Here is a 12,089-nt window from a genome sequence, read left to right as displayed (position 1 = left end):
GCTCCCGAGCGGGCCCCCGGGGCAGCGCTGGTTCCTGAGGTGTCTTCGGCGGGTTCCTCCCCCGCGGCCGGTCCGCATCCTTGTGCGGTGGCCGACAGGCAGATAGTGGTTTGGGTGATGGACCGCCGTGTTTTGGAGAGGCCGTGCAGACTGGGTGGGTTGCTGACGTCAGAGCCTTCAAGGGTGTTTGGGGGTATTTTGTTTGTTTGGTTTTTTTTTAATTATGGCTTTGCTGTTAAATACTAGGACGAAAGATTCCTGAGTGAAGTGGTTACACGCTGGAACAGGAGCCTGGAGAAACTGTGAAATCTCCATCCTGGAGATAGGACACTGAGCAGTCAGATCTAACTTTGAAGTTAGACCAGGCTCTGCTTTGAGCAGAGATTTGGACCAGATAACCTCCAGAAGTTTCTTCCAACCCAAATTGTTCTCAGAATTTAAAAACTGATTTGGGGTTATGGTTATAAAGAAGTTGTCTGGAGTATCAAACTGACAAAGCATATTTTCTGTTTAACATGTGTTGCAGGTAGCCTAACAGCTCATTCCAGTCTCCTGGTGTTTCTCTTATGCTCTTCCTCACACCTGTTCTGTCTGTTTGGCAGCTAAATGGCAATGTCCTTGGCTGCTGGTTAGAAAGTGTACATGTGCAAGTGTGTGCTGATGGAGAGGTAAAAAACATACTTAGAGTAGATGGCTGAGTTATTATAACTGTTCCCTTAGTGGGAGATCTAATACTCTGTTTCTTGGTGCCACATTTTCTCTTGACACTTGCTGGAATGCAGCATCTTTCAGACTGTCATATTTGTTTGGAATTGGTGGGTTCAGAAATTGCTGGAGAGGATAGGAAGATGAAGAGCAGGCTCATGTCATTACACAGGGAGGTCAAAAAAATAGTACATAGTAACATGAGAGTATTTGGTTTTGTGCAGTGAGCAGGGATTATTTGATAGACCAGTAAGTATTTTGCAGTATGGAGGTTTCTCTGAATAGAAGTGTTTCTTGTGGTGATACTGGAGGAATTCATGGTAGTTCTGGTGTATATTCATTAAAGATTGCCAACAAAATGTAAGTAGTTAAATTGTGAAGTACTGATTGCGTTGCAAATATTGATAATATAATGCTGAGGTAGAATAATGATAAATGATAATACTTTAACAAAATATCATAATGGAACCAAATGCAGTTTTATAGATGTATGGACAGGAAATTCCAAATCACTGCTTTCCAGGATGTCACAGTTCAGAGTCTGTAAGAGATCAAGGGCCAAACACCTGAACAAACTGAACATATAACCAAATGAGATCACGGTGCAGTGATGTGACAACAGAGGCTGTTACCTTTGGATGAATAAAAGTAGAGAGATGTAAGGAAAATAATGAGGTGTGAGAAGTATTTGGTTTTTTCCTGTGGATATAGCACTAGAGTGATTGATACTGGAATACATCCAGCATATGTGGATGTTCTCTCTTTCTCACTTTTATTTCTATATATCCATTTATATATATTATTTCATGTTGTAGAAGTATATATTAAGACCTTTTTTAAAATGAGACGGGGGGTAGTGTGGTGGGGTTCTTGCTAATTTTCAGAAATACATTGAAGAAATCTTGTTCCTCAACTTTCTTTCAGAACAGCCATCACAGCAACAAATATTATCACTGAATACTTGCACCGTGTTCGTACCACTTGTAGCTAGGTGTAGCCCATTTTTCAACATAAATATTTGCAATTTAAATACAATAAATATATCAGCATTCAAAATGAGTCCTAAAACTGTCACCTTGTTGCAATTTAAATACAATAAATATATCAGCGTTCAAAATGAATCCTAAAACTGTCACCTTTCTAAAAGGTGAGGTGCTATGACAGAGGAGTCACACCTCTTCCAAGTAGGAAAGGAGTTTGGAATCTATTTCAACATTATTTGACATCATCACATCATCTTTCAATGAGGATCGAAGAGACCAACCAAAGCGACCTGCTGGGGAAATTGCGTACATGACTATGTGGCATAAAATCGCCTAACTTAAGTAATTTGGTGTGATTTCTTCTCTCCAGGATTTCAAAACCTACGTGGATCAAGCTTGTAGAGCTGCAGATGAATTTGTCAACATTTATTATGAGACAATGGATAAAAGAAGAAGGGTACGTAGATATTTTGACAATAGTTAGAACTGTCTTATGCATTTTTGCTTGCTTTTCTAACTAGCCTTACACTTGAAAGTACCTGAAAGTTGGTTACCAAGTATTGTGTTGGCTAAGTTGAGACCTCTGCTCCTCTTGAACTGCCCTGCAGAGGATTTTATGTTACTGTGCAGCATTTTTGTAAAAGGGGCCCTTTTAGAAAGTGCCTTAGATTACTTCATAATAGTTCTGTTTGGGTCCAATTATATTTTAGAGGTACAGGATTTGGTCAGTACAGGCAGATAAGACTTGCTTTATTTGTTTCTGACGTCAGGATTTAGCTTATTTTTTTAGCAAACTTCTTTCATTAGCAGTTATCACTTCTGGTTCTGGGAGTCTTCAGGAGTGCCTGAGGATAAAGAGGAAACTGTTCACTCTGGCTCTGAAAGTCTCCACAGCCCACACTGATGTGGTGTCATGTAACAGATATTTTTGCACCAAAAGAGAACTGTGGAGACTGTTCTTTGGAATTTTAAATGTATTATAGTTGTAATTTAATAACTTTTATATGGTAGTATCAGCAGTTGCGTGTTAGTTTGTAGTCACCTTGCACATAAGTAGGTTAGGCGGAGATATATTGTTAAAAGGAGTTAATGTGTCAGGAGGGCATTTCATCTATCAAAGTCACAGAAGAAATCAATAATTGACAACATAAGGATTCAAATAATATTGTTTTGTATGTTGTGCATTGTATGTATTTACACATTTTCCTCAAATATGTGTTTTCATAATCACTCAGGCTTTAACAAGACTTTATTTGGACAAAGCAACGTTAGTTTGGAATGGTAATGCAGTGTCTGGGCAAGAAGACCTGAATAAATTTTTTGAAATGTTGCCATCTAGTGAATTCCAGGTTAATGTGTTGGACTGCCAGCCTGTTCATGGTAAGGTTGTGTTACAATTTACTTATTTATTCTTCAGTCTTTTTATAACTGTTGAAAATGAACTGCAGTTATAATAGTGCTTAATGTTTCTTTTGGAACAAGGTTAGAGAAAATACTGAGGGTTGAAATGACAAGTTGTGCAGAAATAAAGCACTAGTCAAGAGATGCAGCAACTCCACACTTTTTCTTATGTCTGGGAAAATGTTTTAAGGACTTTTTTGTTAAGATCATATTCAGATGTGATGTATTTTCATGTATTGAAAAAGTCTGTCTTGTCAGGTCATGTTGTCCTTGACAATGTCTAAGAATCAAGAGACCTCTACTGTAGCCTCTGATACTGACCTGCAGTATAATGGGCGACAAATCATTAACCTGTATGTACATTGATTCCTTGACATCTAGAATAGATGTTAAGTTCTTTAGATTTCTGATTAACAACTGTTAAAGAAAGGCTTACATAATTGAGAAGTTAATAAATTACTTCTGATGGATTTTTTGGGGAATAAGTAAGGACAAAGCCCGTGGTCAAGAGCATTTGCTTTGCTGTGGAAAAGATATAATCTTTAATAGTGGGGAAAATAATGTATGTAACATGCTAAACATAAATGTATATGTGTATATCTCAAATAATGAGAGCTTATTCTCAGCAAAATTCAGGTATTTGTTGTAGTGCTCTAAAATGAACAACATGAGATGAAAAGAGAAAAGCCATTGAAAAGCTGTGGTGGTGAGCAAAAACGCCATTGTCTGTATAAAAATGATGCAACAAAACTGTGCTTTTCATGAATGTAACGCCATTGTCTGTATAAAAATGATGCAACGAAACTGTGCTTTTCATGAATATGTAACCAATTTTTAGCTTGTAACTAGTATAACCAGTTTTTAATAAAACCTCTATGTCCATTTCCTAATTCTTTACCTGTTAGTCTTTGTTTGAGTTGTTTTCTTTGTACTTTTTCTCCTTGTGAAGAGCAAGCTACTCAAGGCCAGACGACAGTCCTCGTGGTGACAAGTGGGACAGTAAAATTTGATGGCGACAAGCTGCGCTACTTCAATCAGAACTTCTTGCTGACGGCACAAGCCACACCTACCAACACAGTGTGGAAGATCGCCAGTGACTGTTTCCGCTTTCAGGACTGGGCCAGTTAGTGAGGACTGACTACGGGAAGTGACCTCTCTCATTCGGCACGTTGAAGTTAGCTGCACGGACAGCCCTTCTCCACGGATGGGAAACATTCACTCTTCGTGTTGCTTCTGTTGTTATGGAAAGTCTACACACGTTTCAAGGTTGATCCTGATGATCATGGATTTGGTAGTAAGGAATCTTAGAATGTGAGAGGTTGCTTTTGTTAGTTGAACCTAATAAAATGCCAAAGGCAGTGAGCTGTGTTGGAATCATTCCTAAAATGCCTTACAAGCAGCCATGGTGCCACTTCCAGACTTCTTGTACGTAATGCTGAATGCTGAATCTCTACTACTGGAACACAAAATCCTCTTAATGTACAATTCTGACCAAACATAATTTTTTCAACTTGAACAGATCTGTTTTTACAGTAGCATCTTCCCTGTTTTGAAGAAGATGCTTCTGGCATGTAGATAGAATTCTCAAAGCTACCTGCTCCTTGGGTGTAAGAGGCTAGGAACGATTGACGGTGATTTCTACTGTTTGTGAAAGTTGTAAATATAGTTCCTGAGTGCATTCTCTCAAATAATCCATCGGAAAACTAATGTTACCTTCTTTGATACAAAAGGACTAAATAATCTCATGAGGTTTCGTTTCAACTTGAGCTTCTCAGACTTTGGTCGTAGTTGATTTACGTTGATTCGTATGTAGGGCATGCTGAATGATTCTGAGCTCCTATGCCAACAACTCTTGTCACATGCATGTGAAGGACTTCAAACTGATTATTTTTCTTTTGAAGTCTTACAGTGGAAGAAATAGGTCAATTCCTTCATTTGTGTTGGCTTTAACTGTTAATTCTGTTGCTATGAAGTTTAGGCTATTATTCCCATATTCAGTCTGCAAGTTTTGAATCCCTGCTGTCTTTTCAGGAAACATTGTAGTAAAAAAGTGGCACTGAAAGTGTGTATTACTGTGAAGCCTTCAATTTTTCTCCTCAGTACTGTTATTCAGAACAGGTGCTTTGATTATTTTCAACTTAGAAGAACAGCTTTGAACACAAATACAATCTTCTTCTCATGCAGATTTTTACTGTAGTTTTCATATTATTGTTAAATATTACCTTTATTTATTGATTCTGGGGGATTTTGTGTTTCTTGCTTTAAGTTTGCAGTTTGAAGCTTTCAGCTGCTTTAAAATAGTTTTCAAGACTACAGGTTAAGACTGTCCATCTTAACTTGGGAACTTAAATCTGCATATCAACACATTTGTTTCAAACTGGTACGTTTCTGTTTTAAGCTGAGAAAAAAAATAATGAAAATTTAGCTGTATACGTGAGAGTACACTTGCTTGTAACTGAAAACATGAGGGGAACTTGTAACTCTGATCTTAACGCATGTTGCAATGACAGCAGCAGCCTCAATATGAAAGCAGTTAGGACTGCAGCTTACTTGTTTTTATGACTTAAATCAGGAAAACTGAAGACGAGCAATGTCTAATTTGTGGAAAACATCTTAAAACATCTGTAGTTTGTGATATAACCCCACAAATAATGGGATGTTAAGGTGAAATGGGTAGGTTTATTTCCTTTTAAGGCACTCTAGTCTTTACATCTGTAAGTTAGAATTAGTAACCTGTCTCTATTCAGAAGCCATTTATGTTCTGAACTCTTGTGTAACTATTTTTCAGCCTGAAGAATACGAATTCCTGCAAAACAATGCAAGAAGTCCGGAATTTTTTAAAACTGTAAATGCTGTAAATACATTTTTATTTCTGTATGTAGTGAAGAAAGGATTGTTCTATTTAATTACTGTGTTCATAACAGAATATGAAAGATTCATATATTTGTATTTCTTCTATGAAAAGAAAACTGAACTCTAAATTTGCCTCTTATTGATACAGCATTGTTGAACAGTGACAGTGGCGTGTTTGGGTTTTTTTTATTTGCTCTTGATTATATAAGTAGTGTTACAGATCTGTTTTGCATACCTAAAACAGGTTTTGACTTTTGAAATGTAATGATGGGGGTAACTGTAGCATTTACTTGGTGAACTTTGAAGGCAGTCACCAGAACACACACTTAGATCTGTACCTGATAGGCTTCTCCTGGGAATAAATACGTATTGGATATTTTTACTCGTATTTTGTGTAGTAGTTTTTAAGCTTTTTATAGGCAGATTGGGAGACTGAACATACGAGGCAACATTTAAATCAAATATTCTTCTCAGTTATTTTCATGCTATTCCAATGCAGGCTGCTTTTAAATCTGACTTCTGTAATTAATATTAAAAAAACCCAACAAAACAAACAAAGCCACTACTACCTGAAACATTACTTAGGAAGCCTGCTAACTGGTCTAGCTGGACAAACCCAGTTTAAACTCGTACTTGGTAAAATATGTAGTTGGAATTGGATTTGCTGTGCGTACAGGTGTTTTTTGAGAGAAATTTATTAGAACACAGTTGCTTCAGCCTAGGTAGAAGTGCCAATTATGTACTGCCTATTTCCGTTATCCTCGATGAGGGTCGCTTAGGGTGATTCAGTGCTGCCATTATTGGCTGTTGCTCTTTATAATTTAACATGCTGTTTTATGAAATATTTTTATGGAGCATACTAAGTGATAATGTAGCTATTAGATTAAATCAGCGATTTTACAACCGAGTAATTCATGCCACAAACAAAAAATCTCTTCCACGCTAGCTGGAGAAGTTGGGGATGTTGCAGCTCTGTGCTGCTTGTTAGAGCTTCCGTGCTGAAATAGCAGGAGAGAACGTGTAAATGCGTTTTGTTCTGTTCAGTACAAGGCCATCCAGCTGGTTTAGTGTTCCCCGTTGCTGGCTCTGCTGTAATATCCAAAATTTACAGAGGGCATCTATCAAGTGAATATGTTTATGCTCTAAACTGTAAATAGGAGTTCATCCTAACATTTTTTGCTGTTTGATACCAAGTTACTCACGTACCACCAGTCAGTGAAACAAGGCCAGCTGAAGAGCTAAGCACTTCCACATACTAAATTGTGGCTACCCAAGACTTGATAGATCTTCCCTTTTGTGTATGTTCCCTGTATTGTCTTTATCAGTCACTGCTTTTATGTTGCTTTGTTCTTTTGGCGTACTACAGTTAAACTGACTTAAAATACTTGTGTTGTTTCTTGGAGCAGAAAAAAGTGATTTGTTCTGATGGTGTGAATTATTTGTTCTGAGGGTTTTGATATGCATACGCTTCCTTACCCTGATTGGAGAAAAGCACATTATAAAGAAATGCTGTTTTATCAGCGAGGTAACTTTCCACACTTGAATATATTTTGTAAGTTTTTGAAATTTTTTTAAGATCTCTTGTAAGATTAATTTAAAAAAAAAATAAACCCCCAAAACCTACCTGATGTTCTGCTTTTTATTATTAGGAATTTTCATAGTTTGTTCTTATGATACTAAAAGTGCAAGAAATAACTTGTGGCTTCCTTATCTTTACTACTTGTGTTCTAGGTATGAGTTATGTATTCTGATTGTGGCAGCATGGGGCTGGAGCACTGCAGAACAGCCTGGCTGTGATCTCTTTGTCAGTGCTGCAGTAATGTAAAAAAAAAAAAAAAAGTGTCTGGAATAATAACTCAGCAAATACAGCAAATGCCTCAGCAAGAGCACTGTCAGGAAGTAAATGATGCTGGACTGGCTAGAGTAACAATCTCAATTTGACATTTCCTTCTAAAATGCACTGAAGTTTAGACTGCTGCCCAGCAGATACCTGTGTGAAGTCAAAAGAAATTTGTGCCAGATCCTTGGATTGTAAATATTTTCACTGAAGACATATTGTTGTGCCCCTGCTGTTTCTCTGCTAAGAAGTGAAACACTCAAACAAGGAACGGTTCGTGTGATAACCCTGGTGATTTACTCACTTTATTTTGCTGTTTAAAACATCAAATTACTAATGAACACTTACACAGTGTAGATAGCAGCTTTTAGTTGCTGGCAATGAAAAGATGAGGATGCTTATGCAAGGTCAATGTTTGCATGGAAATAGAGATTGTTCTGGAAACATGTTCTAGAATCAGTTAATGCCAAATGTATTGTAAAGTTCTTGCTGTGTTTGAAGGTGTAGATTTAAAGTGAGGCTTTGCAAGCAGTCACTTTTTGTAATTATCCTGAGCAAGGCTCTGACAGCTGATGCAGCGTAAAGGTTTAGGAGAGCTGGGAAAAATAAATCACAGTTCGGGCCAAAACAGAAAATATTTTTGCATGTATGTTGAAAGTGAATACAGAAATTGCTTTTTCAGTATTCCCCCTGGGCTGGAGAAAAGAACAGCAAAGTCTTTCTAAACAAGCTTTTCTTTTCTGATCCTAACTGAAAAGAAGTGGGTCATTGATAGCTGAACTTATTCCTTCAGAAGGCTGGGTTTAATAATATAAATAAATCTATCTTGTTATCTTTTATGTCCAGTGATTTAATGGACCATGGAGACTAAATGGGCATTTTGCCCTGCATCAGTAATGCAGGTGCCTTAGAATACACGATTGATGGAAAAAAGTGTATTGACTTTCAGTGGCTAATTTTTGTTTTACAATCTAATTCAGTTCAGTCCCAGTGGGTTTGCAGCTTCATGGGTTTTCCAACCAGTACACAATGTATTGGACTTATTAAAACAAAAACGAATGTTGCTGCTGCGTTTAACAGTTATTTATCAAGGTCTCTCTATGCCACAATATGAATTCCTCTTAGGTGTTAAGTACTTTGGTGCGTGTGTTCGTGCCAACAGAGTAAGAATGAACTCAGTGTGAACTTACATTACCAGAGCACCTCATGTGGGTGTTGCTTTCATTAGAGAGTCTTCAGGAAACTGAGGGCTTCATTCAAGTGGCTAGTTCTGTTGTCAATTAGAGTCCCAAAGAGCTCTATCCCATGGTACACTTCCCTCCTTAAGTTGTGATTTAACAGAATTCAAAATGGTATATATAATGGACTATAAGAAAAAATGGTATTGTGTGTTTATGGGAAAAAGGTAAAGTGTAAAAGAGTGCGCTGAAAAACATTTTGTATCTTTACAGTTACAGGTTCTCCATCATCCTGATAGTAATAACACAATTAAAAAGAGGTTTATGGTTCTATGATTGTAAATGGAATTACAATTTGTGTAGTGGTCTTCCACTGGTTATTATTTCCTGATGATTGGTCAGATGTGAGACAGGTATAGGGAATAAAAACACTTTTTATTTTCTTGCAGACTTACTGCACCCAAAAATTACAATGAGGTGTAAATACAGGCTCCAGTGTTTCACCACCATCATTGTAAAAAATTTATTCCTCAGATCTAGTCTGAATCTACCTTCTTTTAGTTTAAAACCATCACCCCTTGTCCTGTCGCAACAGGACCTGTTAAAAAGCTTGTCCCCATCTTTCTTACAGCCCTGCAAGGCTGCTGTAACATCTCCCTGGAGCCTGCTGCAGGCTGAGCACCACCAGCTCTCTCAGCCTGTCTCAGGAGAGGAGTTCCATCCCTCTGACCGTTTCTGTCGTATATCTTGTTCCAGTGTAAGCTCCAGTGAGTGCATGATGGTGTTACCTTATTCAAACACCCGGCTGAGCTGTAGCTGGAAGAACAGATGGACTGATGTAAATCACAGATTACTGCAGTTCACAGAGACCTTGAGATTCTTTCAGGTGTTGAAAAGTACAGATAGAACAGCAGATAATTGGAATTAGATGCTTTGTTAGTTACTTGGCAGGAGGTCTTGTGCTTTCCTTATTTGTGGACTGTGTAATGAAGGGTAAACTTTTTCACAAAGGCAGCAGGTTTTTTTAGGTAGGACCAAATACAGGATGTTACACATACTTTGCATTTCAGGGAGGGAAGAGAAGCAGATGGATTATGAAGATACAGAATCAGTGGTATTTGCTGTACTCAGAGGGATGGCCACAACCATCTTTCAGATTTGTCTGTAAGATGCAGCAGTGGAAAGCAGTTAGTAACCAGCTGATATTAAGTAAAACGTGTTAAGCACACATTGTAGTGTCCAGTGCGTGGAAGCTTTAATGTGTTTAAATCTCTCATACTCAGAAAACCCAAATTCTTGTCTAATCTAGCCAAGTTCAGCCATCAGCACTGTAGTTCCTGAGTAATTTGTAAGCTATTAGTCTGTAATGCCTCTTGGAGGCCAGAGTCCTGCTGGTGGGCTGTGGCCAGGCAGAAAAAGAGAAGTTCATCACTCAGACAGGTTAAATAAAAGGGTTTGGATATGCATAAGGATTCCTTCTTTCTTAAGGGGAGAAACTTGAGTTGTGGTCAGCTTAATCCTGATTGTACTGAAGGAAATCCTCAGAGAAGATCTCTAGTGGGGCTGTTACAGTGTTTTAGTTATCCCAGTGTGAAAGTTCATTGGGCTTTAAAGCTTCTGCAGTTTTCAGTTTTTATATATGTGTGTATATATATTGCTTATGGCTCTTCAGAAAGTCCAGGTTGAAGTTAGCACTTGCATTTTCTAGAGAACTGGCTGAATCCTTGCAGATGGAGGTAGCTGACTAGAACTTTAACTGTTTCCTAACGACGTGATAGGGGATTTTAAGAATATTGGCAGTTTGTTGGTTTCTCCGACACCCTTTTTTCACATGATGCTATTACATTTTCTTTGCCAGGCTAAAGATTTCACATACATCTACTGATACAGTGCTGGCATATAGCACTAATGGATCTTGAAATTGTTTCTGGAGCTTGAATTTTTTCTGTCACATACTTTTCAATTATTAAAATGTTTGAGTATTCAAAGATACTGTTTGATATCTAATGATACCTTGTGATTTGGTGTGTGGAAATTGCAGTAGTTTTCTACAGTGACAAAGTTGACTTGATCACTGTCAGTCCTCTCAAGGATTTTTTTTTAACTCATCACGTGAGGTATCCAGTTCACAATGATTCCCCACAATGTTATAGTAGATACCAAGACGCAGTAGTTGCATAAGAAGAATTTCCAACCATTTTGCTGTTGGAAGGAATATGCATGAGTGTTATATAGGAAATGTAAGTCTATAGCATAAAAATCTCTCCTCCTTGGAATTAATGTAAATTTAGTGTTATTTTTCCTGCAATGTAGTTTGGATAAAATCCAAACAGTCATGTGTGTTGTGTAGTGCAGCATTCCTGGGGAAGGTACTTGCTCCTTGGAATTGTTCATTTATCTGGAAAAACCCCACCCCAAACCCAAACCAAGAAATTCTAAACTATTAACATGGCTAGAACATCTGAAACAACCTTTGCCTGCCTCGGTGTTTTTGTAGAACGTGTATGCTCTATGTTATTTTAATCTTAATCTTTAACTTGTACAAAGATATTCTTGGAATTACACATCTGTGTGTGTGGAAGGATGTTATCGCCTTTAAAAGTTACTGTGCAGCGGCAGAGACACAGTCCCAAGAGGAGGTCCTGATGCTTTCCTCATGAGAACAACTTCAGTTTCTGACCTCTTTTTGTCTTGATAAACGCTTCCCCATAAGCTAAAACAGCCTGGCTGTGACAGAATGGGACCTGACCCAGTCCATCGTACCTGCTGTCACTAACCACACTCCAGAGGGATGGAAGGGTGCTGCAATAACGGAGCTGCTTTTAATTCTGTGACAGGCTGCCTGCAGGGACAGCATTGTGGTCAGATACCAAGGTGGAATACAGCCTGATTTTGAAGAATATGCGAAACTAAGCTCTAAAGACGATTGATGAGAGAGGTCTGTACGTACGTAATGCAGGTATTTATTGTAGAAAAGCGGCACAAATCAAGCCGGAGAGTGACAGAACAGCCCTCGCTGCAAGAGGAGCCTCCAGCGCTGCACAAGCGAACGCACTCAGCAATCCGTGCATCAGCCCCCGCTGCTGTAACCGGGGCTCGGCAGAACCCCCTCCGCCTGGCAGCTGGGCCCAG

The 12,089-nt window shown here is 38.3% G+C and overlaps 1 protein-coding gene across 2 annotated transcripts; it reads left to right on the top strand.

Annotated features, from left to right (window-relative positions):
- The first annotated feature begins 606 nt into the window (after window positions 1–606).
- Window positions 607–4,270, top strand: NXT2 (nuclear transport factor 2-like export factor 2). Of its 2 annotated transcripts, XM_010087592.1 has the most exons (4): window positions 607–621; window positions 2,059–2,145; window positions 2,924–3,068; window positions 4,039–4,270. In XM_010087592.1, exons 1-4 carry the CDS (start codon window positions 607–609, stop codon window positions 4,215–4,217), a joined length of 426 nt encoding a protein of 141 aa, XP_010085894.1. In that variant the 3' UTR covers window positions 4,218–4,270. The 2 variants fall into 2 exon arrangements, with proteins under 2 accessions (XP_010085894.1, XP_010085895.1); XM_010087593.1 differs by lacking the exon at window positions 607–621 and having other exon boundaries at window positions 2,047–2,145.
- Window positions 4,271–12,089: the final 7,819 nt, after the last annotated feature.

This window comes from Pterocles gutturalis, unplaced genomic scaffold (genome assembly GCF_000699245.1).
Source record: "Pterocles gutturalis isolate BGI_N339 unplaced genomic scaffold, ASM69924v1 scaffold20201, whole genome shotgun sequence".
In the NCBI taxonomy this organism is placed as follows: domain Eukaryota; kingdom Metazoa; phylum Chordata; class Aves; order Pterocliformes; family Pteroclidae; genus Pterocles; species Pterocles gutturalis.
Note: the sequence above shows the minus strand (reverse complement) of the source record. Positions and strands in the feature narration are given on the sequence as shown.